The 14400-nt window shown below is 41.2% G+C and overlaps 1 protein-coding gene across 4 annotated transcripts in view; it reads right to left on the bottom strand.

The window, feature by feature from the left end:
- TTF2 (transcription termination factor 2) overlaps positions 1–14400 on the bottom strand; it is a 64283-nt gene that overhangs the window by 18511 nt on the left and 31372 nt on the right. For 3 of the 4 annotated variants that reach the window (XR_449914.2, XR_449915.2, XM_007169318.2), the window contains exons 18-22: positions 12989–13159; positions 10580–10638; positions 9585–9735; positions 8811–8893; positions 6910–6984 (exon numbers count right to left, since the gene is read on the bottom strand). Coding sequence is in view for 2 of the 4 variants with exons in the window: in XM_007169318.2 (XP_007169380.2) it covers positions 6910–6984; positions 8811–8893; positions 9585–9735; positions 10580–10638; positions 12989–13159 (539 nt within the window). In the remaining 2 variants the exon portion in view is untranslated. The remainder of the gene's footprint in view (positions 1–6909; positions 6985–8810; positions 8894–9584; positions 9736–10579; positions 10639–12988; positions 13160–14400) is intronic. The other variant, XM_007169319.2, reaches the window with a different exon arrangement.

Genomic DNA, 14400 nt, shown 5'->3' with positions numbered 1-14400 from the left:
ATACCAAAAACAACGGTAACTACGAACCTGCAGCCTGTGAAAAGGAGACCCCAAACACAGTAAGATAGGCAAAATGAGACGACAGAAAAACACACAGCAGATGAAGGAGCAGGCTCAAAACACACTGGACTTAACAAATGAAGAGGAAATAGGTAGTCTACCTGAAAAAGAATTCAGAATAATGATAGTAAGGATGATCCAAAATCTTGGAAATAGAATAGACAAAATGCAAGAAACATTTAACAAGGATGTAGAAGAACTAAAGAAGAACCAAGCAATGATGAAGAACACAATAAATGAAATTAAAAATACTCTAGATGGGATCAATAGTAGAATAACTGAGGCAGAAGAAAGGATAAGTGACCTGGAAGATAAAATGGTGGAAATAACTACTGCAGAGCAGGATAAAGAAAAAAGAATGAAAAGAACTGAGGACAGTCTCAGGGACCTCTGGGACAACATTAAACGCTCCAACATTCGAATTATAGGGGTACCAGAAGAAGAAGAGAAAAAGAAAGGGACTGAGAAAATTTTTGAAGAGATTATAGTTGAAAACTTCCCTAATATGGGAAAGGAAATAGTTAATCAAGTCCTGGAAGCACAGAGAGTCCCATACAGGATAAACCCAAGGAGGAACACGCCAAGACACATATTAATCAAACTGTCAAAAATTAAATATAAGGAAAACATATTAAAGGCAGCAAGGGAAAAAAAACAAATAACACACAAGGGAATCCCCATAAGGTTAACATCTGATCTCTCAGCAGAAACTCTGCAAGCCAGAAGGGAGTGGCAGGATATACTTAAAGTCATGAAGGAGAAAAACCTACAACCAAGATTACTCTACCCAGCAAGGATCTCATTCAGATTCGATGGAGAAATTAAAACCTTTACAGACAAGCAAAAGCTGAGAGAGTTCAGCACCACCAAACCAGCTTTACAACAAATGCTAAAGGAAATTCTCTAGGCAAGAAACACAAGAGAAGGAAAACACCTACAATAACAAACCCAATACATTTAAGAAAATGGGAATAGGAACATACATATCGATAATTACCTTGAATGTAAATGGATTAAATGCTCCCACCAAAAGACACAGGCTGGCTGAATGGATACAAAAACAAGACCCATATATATGCTGTCTACAAGAGACCCACTTCAGACCTAGAGACACATACAGACTGAAAGTGAGGGGATGGAAAAAGATATTCCATGCAAATGGAAATCAAAAGAAAGCTGGAGTAGCAATTCTCATATCAGACAAAATAGACTTTAAAATAAAGACTATTACAAGAGACAAAGAAGGACACTATATAATGATCAAGGGATCGATCCAACAGGAAGGTATAACAATTGTAAATATTTATGCACCCAACATAGGAGCACCTCAATACATAAGGCAAATACTAACAGCCATAAAAGGGGAAATTGACAGCAACACAATCATAGTAGGGGACTTTAACACCCCACTTTCACCAATGGACAGATCATCCAAAATGAAAATAAATAAGGAAACACAAGCTTTAAATGATACATTAAACAATATGGACTTAATTGATATTTATAGGACATTCCACCCAAAAACAACAGAATACACATTTTTCTCAAGTGCTCATGGAACATTCTCCAGGATAGATCATATCTTGGGTCACAAATCAAGCCTTGGTAAATTTAAGAAAATTGAAATCGTATCAAGTATCTTTTCCGACCACAACGCTATGAGACTAGATATCAATTACAGGAAAAGATCTGTAAAAAATACAAACACATGGAGGCTACACAATACATTACTTAATAACGAAGTGATTACTGAAGAAATCAAAGGGGAAATCAAAAAATACCTAGAAACCAATGACAATGGAGACACGACGACCCAAAACCTATGGGACGCAGCAAAAGCAGTGCTAAGAGGGAAGTTTATAGCAATACAAGCCTACCTCAAGAAACAGGAAACATCTCGAATAAACAACCTAACCTTGCACCTAAAGCAATTAGAGAAAGAAGAACAAAAAAACCCCAAAGCCAGCAGAAGGAAAGAAATTATAAAGATCAGGTCAGAAATAAATGAAAAAGAAATGAAGGAAACAATAGCAAAAATCAATGAAACTAAAAGCTGGTTCTTTGAGAAGATAAACAAAATTGATAAACCATTAGCCAGACTCATCAAGAGAAAAAGGGAGAAGACTCAGATCAATAGAATTAGAAATGAAAAAGGAGAAGTAACCACTGACACTGCAGAAATACAAAAGATCATGAGAGATTACTACAAGCAACTATATGCCAATAAAATGGACAACCTGGAAGAAATGGACAGATTCTTAGAAATGCACAAACTGCCGAGACTGAACCAGGAAGAAATAGAAAATATGAACAGACCAATCACAAGCACTGAAATTGAAACTGTGATTAAAAACCTTCCAACAAACAAAAGCCCAGGACCAGATGGCTTCACAGGCGAATTCTATCAAACATTTAGAGAAGAGCTAACACCTATCCTTCTCAAACTCTTCCAAAATATTGCAGAGGGAGGAACACTCCCAAACTCATTCTACGAGGCCACCATCACCCTGATACCAAAACCAGACAAAGATGTCACAAAGAAAGAAAACTACAGGCCAATATCACTGATGAACATAGATGCAAAAATCCTCAACAAAATACTAGCAAACAGAATCCAACAGCACATTAAAAGGATCATACACCATGATCAAGTGGGGTTTATCCCAGGAATGCAAGGATTCTTCAATATACGCAAATCAATGAATGTGATACACCATATTAACAAATTGAAGGAGAAAAACCATATGATCATCTCAATAGATGCAGAGAAAGCTTTTGACAAAATTCAACACCCATTTATGATAAAAGCCCTGCAGAAAGTAGGCATAGAGGGAACTTTCCTCAACATAATAAAGGCCATATATGACAAACCCACAGCCAACATTGTCCTCAATGGTGAAAAACTGAAACCATTTCCACTAAGATCAGGAACAAGACAAGGTTGCCCACTCTCACCACTATTATTCAACATAGTTTTGGAAGTGTTAGCCACAGCAATCAGAGAAGACAAAGAAATAAAAGGAATCCAAATCGGAAAAGAAGAAGTAAAGCTGTCACTATTTGCAGATGACATGATACTATACATAGAGAATCCTAAAGATGCGACCAGAAAACTCCTAGAGCTAATCAATGAATTTGGTAAAGTAGCAGGATACAAAATTAATGCACAGAAATCTCTTGCATTTCTATACACTAATGACGAAAAATCTGAAAGTGAAATTAAGAAAACACTCCCATTTACCATTGCAACAAAAAGAATAAAATATCTAGGAATAAACCTACCTAAGGAGACAAAAGACCTGTATGCAGAAAATTATAAGACACTGATGAAAGAAATTAAAGATGATACAAATAGATGGAGAGATATACCATGTTCCTGGATTGGAAGAATCAACATTGTGAAAATGTCTCTACTACCCAAAGCAATCTACAGATTCAATGCAATCCCTATCAAACTACCACTGGCATTTTTCACAGAACTAGAACAAAAAATTTCACAATTTGTATGGAAACACAAAAGACCCCGAATAGCCAAAGCAATCTTGAGAAAGAAAAATGGAGCTGGGGGAATCAGGCTCCCTGACTTCAGAGTATATTACAAAGCTTCAGTAATCAAGACAGTTTGGTACTGGCACAAAAACAGAAATATAGATCAATGGAACAGGATAGAAAGCCCAGAGATAAACCCACACACATATGGTCAACTTATCTTTGATAAAGGAGGCAAGCATATACAGTGGAGAAAAGACAGCCTCTTCAATAAGTGGTGCTGGGAAAATTGGACAGGAACATGTAAAAGTATGAAATTAGAACACTCCCTGACACCATGCACAAAAATAAACTCAAAATGGATTAAAGACCTAAGTGTAAGGGCAGACACTATCAAACTCTTAGAGGAAAACATAGGCAGAACACTCTATGACATACATCACAGCAAGATTCTTTTTGACCCAGCTCCCAGAGAAATGGAAATAAGAACACAAATAAACAAATGGGACCTAATGAAACTGAAAAGCTTTTGCACAGCAAAGGAAACCATAAACAAGACCAAAAGACAACCCTCAGAATGGGAGAAAATATTTGCAAATGAAGCAACTGACAAAGGATTAATCTCCAAGATTTACAAGCAGCTCATGCAGCTCAATAACAAAAAAATGAACAACCCAATCCAAAAATGGGCAGAAGATCTAAATAGACATTTCTCCAAAGAAGATATACAGATGGCCTACAGACACATGAAAGAATGCTCAACATCATTAATCATTAGAGAAATGCAAATCAAAACTACAATGAGATATCATCTCACACCGGTCAGAATGGCCATCATCAAAAAATCTAGAAACAATAAATGCTGGAGAGGGTGTGGAGGAAAGGGAACACTCTTGCACTGTTGGTGGGAATGTAAATTGATACAGCCACTATGGAGAACAGTATGGAGGTTCCTTAAAAAACTACAAATAGAACTACCATACGACCCAGCAATCCCACTACTGGGCATATACCCTGAGAAAACCATAGGTCAAAAAGAGTCATGTACCAAAATGTTCATTGCAGCTCTATTTACAATAGCCAGGACATGGAAGCAACCTAAATGTCCATCGACAGATGAATGGATAAAGAAGATGTGGCACATATATACAATGGAATATTACTCAGCCATAAAAAGAAATGAAATGGAGGTATTTGTAATGAGGTGGATGGAGTTAGAGTCTGTCATACAGAGTGAAGTAAGTCAGAAAGAGAAAAAAAAATACAGTATGCTAACACATATATATGGAATCTAAGGGAAAAAAAAAAAAAAGGCCATGAAAAACCTAGCGGCAAGACGGGAATAAAGACACAGACCTAGTAGAGAATGGACTTGAGGATATGGGGAGGGGGTGGGGTGAGATGTGACAGGGTAAGAGAGTGACATGGACATATATACACTACCAAATGTAAAATAGATAGCTAGTGGGAAGCAGCCGCATAGCGCAGGGAGATCAGCTCGGTGCTTTGTGACCACCTAGAGGGGTGGGATGGGGAGGGTGGGAGGGAGGGAGATGCAAGAGGGAAGAGAAATGGGAACATATTGTATATGTATAACTGATTCACTTTGTTATAAAGCAGATGCTAACACACTATTGTAAGGCAATTATACTTCAATAAAGATGTTTGAAAAAAAAAAAAAAAAACTATGTTGTACTACAACAGCCGAAGCTCAAGAGGCTGGCGGGGGCTGGATCACGAGTGACTCTGCCTGTGATGCTAAGAAACTTAGTTTTGAAAGGAGGAAATGGCAGTGGGATGGGAAGAAAGGGATGGTTATAAGAAACGCCTAGAAAATAAAATGAATGGACTTGGTTTGTGAAACGTGAGCAAGAAGGGGGAGTCTAGTTATGGCTCCAAGAATACATAAACAGTGATACTATTCACAAAGACAAGGAATTCAGAAGAATCAGTAGATATGAGGTAGCAGGGAGAAACAATCTCAGCTTGTGACACTGTGAGTCCCTGGAGCATGTAACAGTACTTGCTACATGGGGACTCCTCAACAGGTATTCGTTTTTTCAGTTGAATGAGACAAATGCATGAGTGAATGAATAATGGGTGTGGATGTGGACACTCAGATTCAGATATTTCATGGGGATTTGGATATCTGGGCCTGAAGTTTAGGAAACCTTGGAACAAAGGGTATAGATTTTGGACTTACTGGAGTAGACAGGATTATTAAGAGAGGTGCATACAAAGTGAGCTGAGAAGAGAGCTAAAGACAGAACTGACATAATCGCTGTATTTGGCGCATTTTGGAATTCATTGGTGTCTCTTAGCAAGAGTAGCTTCGATGGACCGATGGGGGTGAAAGCCAGTTTGTATAGGTTGAGGAATGAATGAGAAGTAAGTAAGTAAAGACAGACAAGGATTTCTAATTATTCAGAAAACGTAGCCATGAAAAGGAAGGAGAAAAAGAGGTCCATAACTAGACTGTATTGTACCATTAAGGCAGGTTCTGTTGTTGTTTTTAAAGAGAAGAGGGTCTCAAGGACAGGGGCATTCTACAAAATAACTGGCTTGTGCACTTCAAAAATGTCACTGTCATAAAACACAAAGAAAGACTGAGGTGTTGTTCCAGATTAAAGGGGACAAAAGAGTCATGACAATCAAATGCTACACAGGACCTAGAATTTTCTTTGGCTGGGAAGGACATCACTGGGACAAGTGGCAAAACTGAATAAGGTCCACAGATCAGATATGAGTATTCTATCATTGTTAACATCCTGGTTTTGATAACTTTATTATAGTTATGTAAGAGAATGTCATTTTTAGGAAATGCATATTTTAATATTTAGAGGTAAAGGAGCATCACGTCTGCAACTTACTGCCAAATGGTCCAGAAAAAAACTTACACACACACACACACACACACACAAATGTCACAGTGCACAGGAATTTTTTGGTATTATTCTTGCAATCAAGAACTTTGGGGTATTCTTGTAAGAATTCTTATATTCTTCTCTATATGTCTGGAATTATGTCAAAATAAAAGTTAAAAGAAAAAGAGAGAGAGAGAGAGAGAGAGGAAGAGAGGAAGAGAGGGAGGGAGGAGGAGGGAGGGTCCTTTCATGAGCAGCCTTGACTGAGTTAAGGCTCAGCATTGTTCATAAGCTTTTCTTCTTCTGCGGGACCAACTGCAAGGTTATCCACAAATTGCTTGTGTTCCCTTCCTGACTGTGAGTACCAACAAGGATGTACCCCACAAGCACCATTAGTACAGTGATCATCAAATACTTCACACATCCTATTAAAACATTACCCAAGAAAAATTTTCATGGAAGCAGACCTTTGTCCTGGAGACTTTTACTTACTTACCTGTGTATGACAACATCTTTCTGCTGCCCTACTCGGTAAATTCGGTCACAAGCTTGATCTTCAAGTGACGGATTCCTGTTAGAAGACAAGTAAAGCTCAAAGGTACTGACATCCTAGACCAGGGGTGGGCACATCCCACGGGCCAAACGCAGCCCGCAGTCTGTTTCTGTATGGCTCTTGTGTTTAAAATGGTTGTTACATTTGTAAAGGTTTGTAAAACAAAACAAAACAAAACAAAAACACCTACAGCAAAGAATATGCAACAGAGACCTATGTAGCTGGCAAAGCCTAAAATATTTACTATCTGGCCTAAAATACTTATAGAAAAAATTTGTAGATCTCTGTTCTAGTCTATGTGGGACTCAGAAAGCCCCAGGTGTCTTCTTGCCGTCTCATGAGAAACTGGGGTCAGATTGCTAATAGGAACTCTTAGCACCACCATCAGTTGGAAACTCTTAAGTAACAGAGGTTAAACCAATGCTCAAATCCTGTCACTAACTAGTTGAGTGACTTTGGGCAAGTCATCTAACCACAACCCTCCAGGCTTCAGATGGCTACTTGGAAACGGGAGGGCTGGCAAATGATCTCTAATGCCTTTTTCAACTTTAATATTCTATGATTCAACTAAGGAGACTTAATTTGTTTCATTCTTTCTAGATTCTCATTATCAATTCTAAACTAGTTTCTCATCTTACCTCTTTAAAATCTTGGATAACATTGCTCCAATTCAGAAACCAGCATGATCCCCATTCTGCTTTCCTCACTCACGAGTATAGGGGAGTCCCAAGTAAGACCTAACCACATCCTCCAGGAAGATAATAACAGGTTGGCCTGTTTGTGCCCATCTGGGCTGCCTGGAGAATTAACAAATGACAATCTCTGGCACCAGTGCCTGGTGCAGCAATCCCTGACTGGCATCACTGAAAACTCAAAACAGGGACAAATTATGACGCTTCCTCCCAGCAATACATGAGTCATTCACTTTGTATCTAGGAAGGATGCTGCCATACTCCCGGTGTTGACACTATGTGCAGTGAGTCCAAGGCTATGTGTTAAGTGTGTGTCTAACATAATTAGAAAATTCCTTTGCCTTTTCCCTTTGGAGTAACAGTTCTCCCTCTTCGCCAAGGCTGAGATTTCCTTGGACGTCAGCAAGTATGTCTGAAATACGGTGTTTTGAAGAGATAAAACTCTTCATTGAGTGAAGCAGCTCTTGGCCATAAGGAAAAGCACCCCCCACCCCACTCCCAGTTTCCATGGAAACAGATGTTAGATTAACAATAAATAGTGAACAGACTATTTTAAATAGTCATTTGAAGCCTTGCTTGCTCAGGAATTCAGGGCCGGCAACTAACCCTACACCAACTTTTTTTCTCTTTCTCTCTCTTTAAATTTATTTATTACTTTATTTATTTTTGGCTGTGTTGGGTCTTCATTGCTGTGCGCGGGCTTTCTCTCTAGTTGCAGTGAGAGGGGACTACTCTTCGTTGCAGGGCGTGGGCTTCTCATTGCAGGGGCTTCTCTGGTTGCGGAGCACGGGCTCTAGGCACGCAGGCTTCAGTAGTTGCGGCAGATGGGCTCAAGTAGTTGTGGCTCACAGGCTCTAGAGCGCAAGCTCAGTAGTTGTGGCACACAGGCTTAGTTGCTCTGCGACATGTGAGATCTTCCCGGACCAGGGATCGAACCCATGTCCCCTGCATTGGCAGGCGGATTCTTAACCACTGCGCCACCAGCAAAGTCCCTAGCCCTACACCATTTTGATCTGTATCTTATACACATGTATGCACAGAGGCAGCTCCATAATATGAAAGGAACACACTCAATATAAGAAGTCAGGCCTTACTGCCCCTCTGGTCTCCCTGCTATGCTGTGACAACTCAAGAAAAATCCAGAATCATTACCAGTGCATGTCCAGAAGAAAAAGATGGTTTCCTCCGGTCAGGTTTAGACCAACACCTCCAGCCAAGAGAGAGATTAGCATAACCTTCAAAAGGAAGCACACCATTAACTTTACACAGACTTGGTCTCATAAATCACCTCTCCTTCTTAGCAACATGCGCTTATCAAATTTCCTTCTGCTGTCATAAAGGCACTGTTTCGAAACTCTGAGATCCTATCTCCCATGCCTCACCTTTGAGAAAATTCTCATTTAACCTTTTTTTGGTGAGTCATTCTCAAAACATTAATTGTGCGCCTGCCGAAATATATGAATACTACCATTTAGAGCACCGGGGGTGGTTAGCTCAATAAACTTTCCATCAACCGGATTCTGTCTGTTCCATCAGTCCCCCAACCACTGCCATGATTCTCCTGCCATCACTCAACTAGTGCTTTCCAAATTCTCATTATCCATAATTAGATGCCTTTGTTCTACCACTTCCCTCCATCTTTCCTCACATCAAGATCCCACCCATCCTGCCAGGCTTGCCTCCTCCACAAAGAGTCTCTTGATCCTAACCAGTTATGTTTTTACTCTCTTTTTAGCCCTTCTAGTTTATTCTCTTAGAGTATTTGCACACTTTGATATGTATCCCCAATAAATGTCGAAGGAATCAAAAACACCTGGAGGGATCAAAGCTATGAATATTTTTGAATCGAGCTATGTTAAAATTTCCTCTGTATAATTGGGAACAATTTGCTCTTGATTACAGAGCTCTGCTGTGATCAGCTCATACCTGAGGGCCCCTGGAGTTGTTAAATGCCTCCACCAAGTCCATTCTCTGTTTGGGGTTAACAGAGCCATCGATGGTGGAATAAGTCAGTCCATGCCTCTTAAGGTGCAAGGTTACAACCTTCAGCATGCTGGTCCACTGAGAGACGATGACACTGGAAGGAAGGATAAAACAGAAAACCAATGCCTCCAAATTGATGAAACAAACTCATCTGCAAGGCTTTAACGCCTGTTATTTGTACAATTCAGTTATCAAATGTGGACGAGGAAAGGCCTTCTGCTACCTAAGGGTACGCACTTCGGTGACATTATAAGATTACAATATTTCCAGCTATTTCTAGATCCAGTCTACAACTTATTTTGTGCAAAATGAAGTCAGAATAAAGTGGTGGCTAAGCTAAAGTACTGGCTGCAGCCTCTGGTCATCTGGGGCCTAGTGCTTCTCCAGAGGAGGTCTGTGCCCCTGCAGAGGGGTAGAGGCCCCTCCCCTTGCCAGTCAGAACCATAAGCTGCTAGGGCTTCTCTGTTCCCCCCATGCTGTGCTTTCATTAGAGTTTTATGTGTTTAGATCAAAATATTTCCGATCTACAAATGCACTGAATAGCACACAGTAAAGTCAAACAACGAATGAACCTCCCATAACCACGTCCCCAGCTTAGGAACATCCCCAGCACCATGGGGGCTCCCGGTCTGACCCCACTCTTCTCCCTCCCTCGCCCACCTGTTACTCTCTTGCTTTTCTTGAGATGCTTCTTCTCTGCTCTTAAACACTTCTTCAGATGCTCAGTTTACTTGGATCCTCTAGGGATTGCCTTTTCAGCCAGTGCCACAAATATTTTAATTAGAAATCAAAGGGAATCTGTGCTGTAACCTGAGTGCTTTCTGCTAAGCATGACTCAAGGTCCTTGATATAAAAAGCGAAGATTTATAACTATCTGCAATATTAAATTTTCTAGCATAATTACAAGCAATGCTTGGATAATGAAATAACACATTTACCTCTTTTGGGACCCAGAATTTCTTCGGATTGCCTCCAATTCTGCCAACAGAGATGAAATCTGGGAAAAGGTGGAATTAACATACGGAGGTTTAAGCCAATCTGCTTTTCTCCACTTTCTGAATTAAATAATCAGTCTCCTCCACAGCCTCTCGGCTTCTGGTCTTACTCCTGTCTAGTTCCCTTTCCTCTCTGCAGCCAGAGGGCTATTTCCAAAATGTCAGTTTCTTATTTTCCTCCTCTGGCTGAAGCCCCTGCAGTGGCTTCCCGCTGAGAACAAAGCCCAAGCTCCTTACGGTGGCCTCCCAGATCCTTGCTACCCTGCCTTCCACTCACATCTCCAGCCTCAACCCTCACTACACGCTCTTCAAATGATGCTCGGGCGATACCAACATTCTCCCTCCACTAAGCCATGCTTTGTCTCCTCTTTGTCCATTCTGTTCCCTCTGCCTAGGACAGCCTTACGTGTCAGCTTCTTGGAGGTCCTCTCCAATCCTAGGAGCCCACTGCCTACATGCTACTATACCACCTTTTCTTTCTATTATCATGGTCTTTTTCATACTATATATTAATTGCTTATTAGTCATCTCTTGCTTTCATGGCCAGATATGCTCCGAAGAGGCAGAGCCAGCGTATGTCTGGTTCATTTCTGCACCTCTAGCACTCAGCATATTGCTGGACCAGAGAAGATACTATCCTAACATTTGCAGAAGGAGAAAGTGAAAGAGCTTGACCCAGTTTGAGGTCTGCTGCAAAAGATGTTGAAGAAGAGAACCTGTCCAGGCTGAGGAATACTTGCTCAAGCTTCACAACAAGCTCTCTGGGTATTTACCAAAACTGCTCAGGGCATATTCAAGCCTATGAGGGACCAGGCGATGAGAACACGTGGGCAGGACTCTGGAGAGCAGCTGGGCTCATTCTTCCTGACTGCTAATGTGAATGACCTTTCCAAAGGCTCTAAAGTTCATCCCCAGAATGGCGGAAGAGGACGAAAATTAGACCAAGAATCAGGAGATGAAGAGAGTTCTTATTCTGCCATCACAGGGCTGGATCACTTTGGAACTCCCAGTTAAGAGCTCAGCTTCCTCATCAGTAAAAAGGGGCTGAGCCAGAGGAACTGAGGTGTCCTTAGCTCTTCCATTCTACACCGTCGTGGTGCTAGTGGCAACCTGTGGAGGCCCCCGCGTAAGGCTGCGCTCCCACCTGAACAAACACGCTGATGCCTGGGCAGGAAGACAGTCACAGGACTGTACCATTTTGAATTAGTAGGAAGGAAAAAAGCAGGTACACGAAGTGCCTGGTGTCTTGGCAACTCAAGGTTGTGGAAAGTTCTCGAACTGCCTCATGAAAAACCTGGCGATAGGTATTTTGAAAAAAAATGCAGTGGGAGAGCAGGATTCATGGGCTGTGAGCTGGGGCCAAATTCTATTAACATTCTGTATGAGTTTAGGTTTGTGCTACCAAACAAAACTCCCTTCCTCACGTGAAACCACCTTAAGCGGTGTGAACTACGATTAATGGGTTCACATTAAGAAGCCTTGTGAACGATGACCTGAGTATCAGACAAGCTGTTAGGAATACAAATTATTCGGAACATGAATTTTAACCCAATAGCTAACTGAGGGTGCTAGGGCCTGAAGTCCGGCCACATGTGGTGCCCTTCTTATGTTTCTCTCAGTTACTGAGGGTGAAGACCTAGGTAAATATTTTAAAAATCTAATTAAAAGTAATTCTTTGGTAAAACCATTCCCCTGGCAGTGACCTCCTTTCCAGTTACATCTTTTAAAGCCTTTGAAGAGAGGTTGAGGCAGCCTCAGAAAGCAGCAGAGAGGGAACCCAGCCCTCAGGGCAGGCGAGACAATGGGCGGGTTCCAAGCGAGCTAGTGGAGAGGCAGGACACACACCCCGGCCTTCCTCTGATAGAACCCTTCAGTTCTTAAAACATTCAATGAAAACAGAACAGAGTGACTAATGAGGAGAGGCTGGTAGGAAACAAACCCGGCAGATGGAAGCCTCGCAACAAAGCAAAGCAACTGGCGCTCAGACGTATTACACAGTCTCGAGGCTCAGGCCTTCGTTGTTTTCCCAAAACAAACTGCTCACTTGCCTGGGCCCTGTGGCCGGCATACACCTGACAGGCTCCTTCCCCAGGAATCCATGCCAGAAATCTTCCCTGATGCCAGGTCGGCCCAAGCCACTCTCTGAAAGCCCACTATGTAGTAAGACTTCAGTTTTATTCGTCAACTCAAACTAGAATTTAAGACTGGAGGGAGAATTTGACCAGCCAACATCTAACAGCTCCAGCTCTGCTGTCAAATGGCTGGACTCGCTTGGACAAATGTGGCGCTCTCACTCAGGGAAATGTGTGAGGAGTCAAAGTCTTTCTACTAGAATAGAGGTGATCATACTACCTTGGTGCTCTCTCTCCTGTCGTCAAAAAGCTCCACCTTGAAGCATTTGCCATTAAGGGAAACGGAGGCAGACGGCTCTGAGTTATGGAATTCGGACAAGGTCAAGGCTCTGAGCTGCTCGTCCAGGGAAAGGACCAGGCCTTCACTCTTCAGCTCTTTCGGATCCAGGGCCTGAGCAGAATCAGACAGGGGACAGAGCAGATGGGCGGTTGAGGCAGCAAGGCACATGACCTGCCAAAGTGCTAACTGTTTAACACAGCACATGGTAAAATGTCTCATAATTTACCATCAGTATCTCCTCGGGTAAACCCAGATTAAAATGTAATCTTGCAAGCTTTTTTCACCAGATCAAAAATAAATCAAGGGACTTCTCTGGTGGTGCAGTGGTTAAGAATCCGCCTACCAATGCAGGGGACACGGGTTCGATCCCTGGTCCGGGAAAATCCCACATGCCGCGGAGCAACTAAGCCCGTGAGCCACAACTACTGAAGCCCACGTGAGCCTAGAGCCCGTGCTCCGCAACAAGAGAAGCCACTGCAATGAGAAGCTCACACACTGCAACGAAGAGTAGCCCCCGCTCGCCATAACTAGAGAAAGCCCATGCGCAGTAACGAAGACCCAACGCAATCAAAAATAATTAAAAAAAAAAAAAAAGGAATCCATTTAATCAATCAATCAATCAATCAATCAAATGATGGAACTTCTTAGAAAATTGCCAGATTGCAAGATCATTCTATTCTCCCCAGCTAGAACACTACAGTTAATTAAGCTATTGATAATCAAGATGCAATTTACTACCAAAAAAAAGATTACTACAGCACCTCAAAAGAATAACATACTTCAATAAAAATTTTTTTAATAAAAGAAAAAATTTTCAAATACCAGGAATAGTTCTTTTTCTGTTCATAAAAATAACATATGCTCATTTTAGAAAATCTGGAAAAGTTCAGAAGAGTGTAAAGAAAGTAAGAATCCTTGATAACCAAGGAGAAAATAAATTTTAACTGCCAAGAGAAAAAAAAAAAGAATAACATATTCCCCTTTTTTTTTTTTAATTGAAGTATATTTACAGTATTGTGTTAGTTTCTGGTGTACAGCAAAGTGATTCCCTTATGCGTACATACACTCACACACATATATATTCTCTTTCAGATTCTTTTCCATTAAAGGTTATTACAAAATTTTTTTATTTTGGCTGCACCACGTGGCTTGCAGGATCTTGGTTTCCCGACCAGAGATCGAACCCAGGCCCTGGGAGTGAAAGCACCAAGTCCTAACCACTGGAGCGCCAGAGAACTCCCAGGTTATTACGAGATATTGAGTTTAGTTCCCTGTGCTATACAGTAGGTCCTTGCTGTTTACCTATTCAATATATAGTAGTGTGTATATGTTAATCCCAAACTCCTAATTTA

The sequence above is a fragment of the Balaenoptera acutorostrata genome, chromosome 1 (genome assembly GCF_949987535.1).
Source record: "Balaenoptera acutorostrata chromosome 1, mBalAcu1.1, whole genome shotgun sequence".
Taxonomy (NCBI): Eukaryota; Metazoa; Chordata; class Mammalia; order Artiodactyla; family Balaenopteridae; genus Balaenoptera; species Balaenoptera acutorostrata.
Note: the sequence above shows the minus strand (reverse complement) of the source record. Positions and strands in the feature narration are given on the sequence as shown.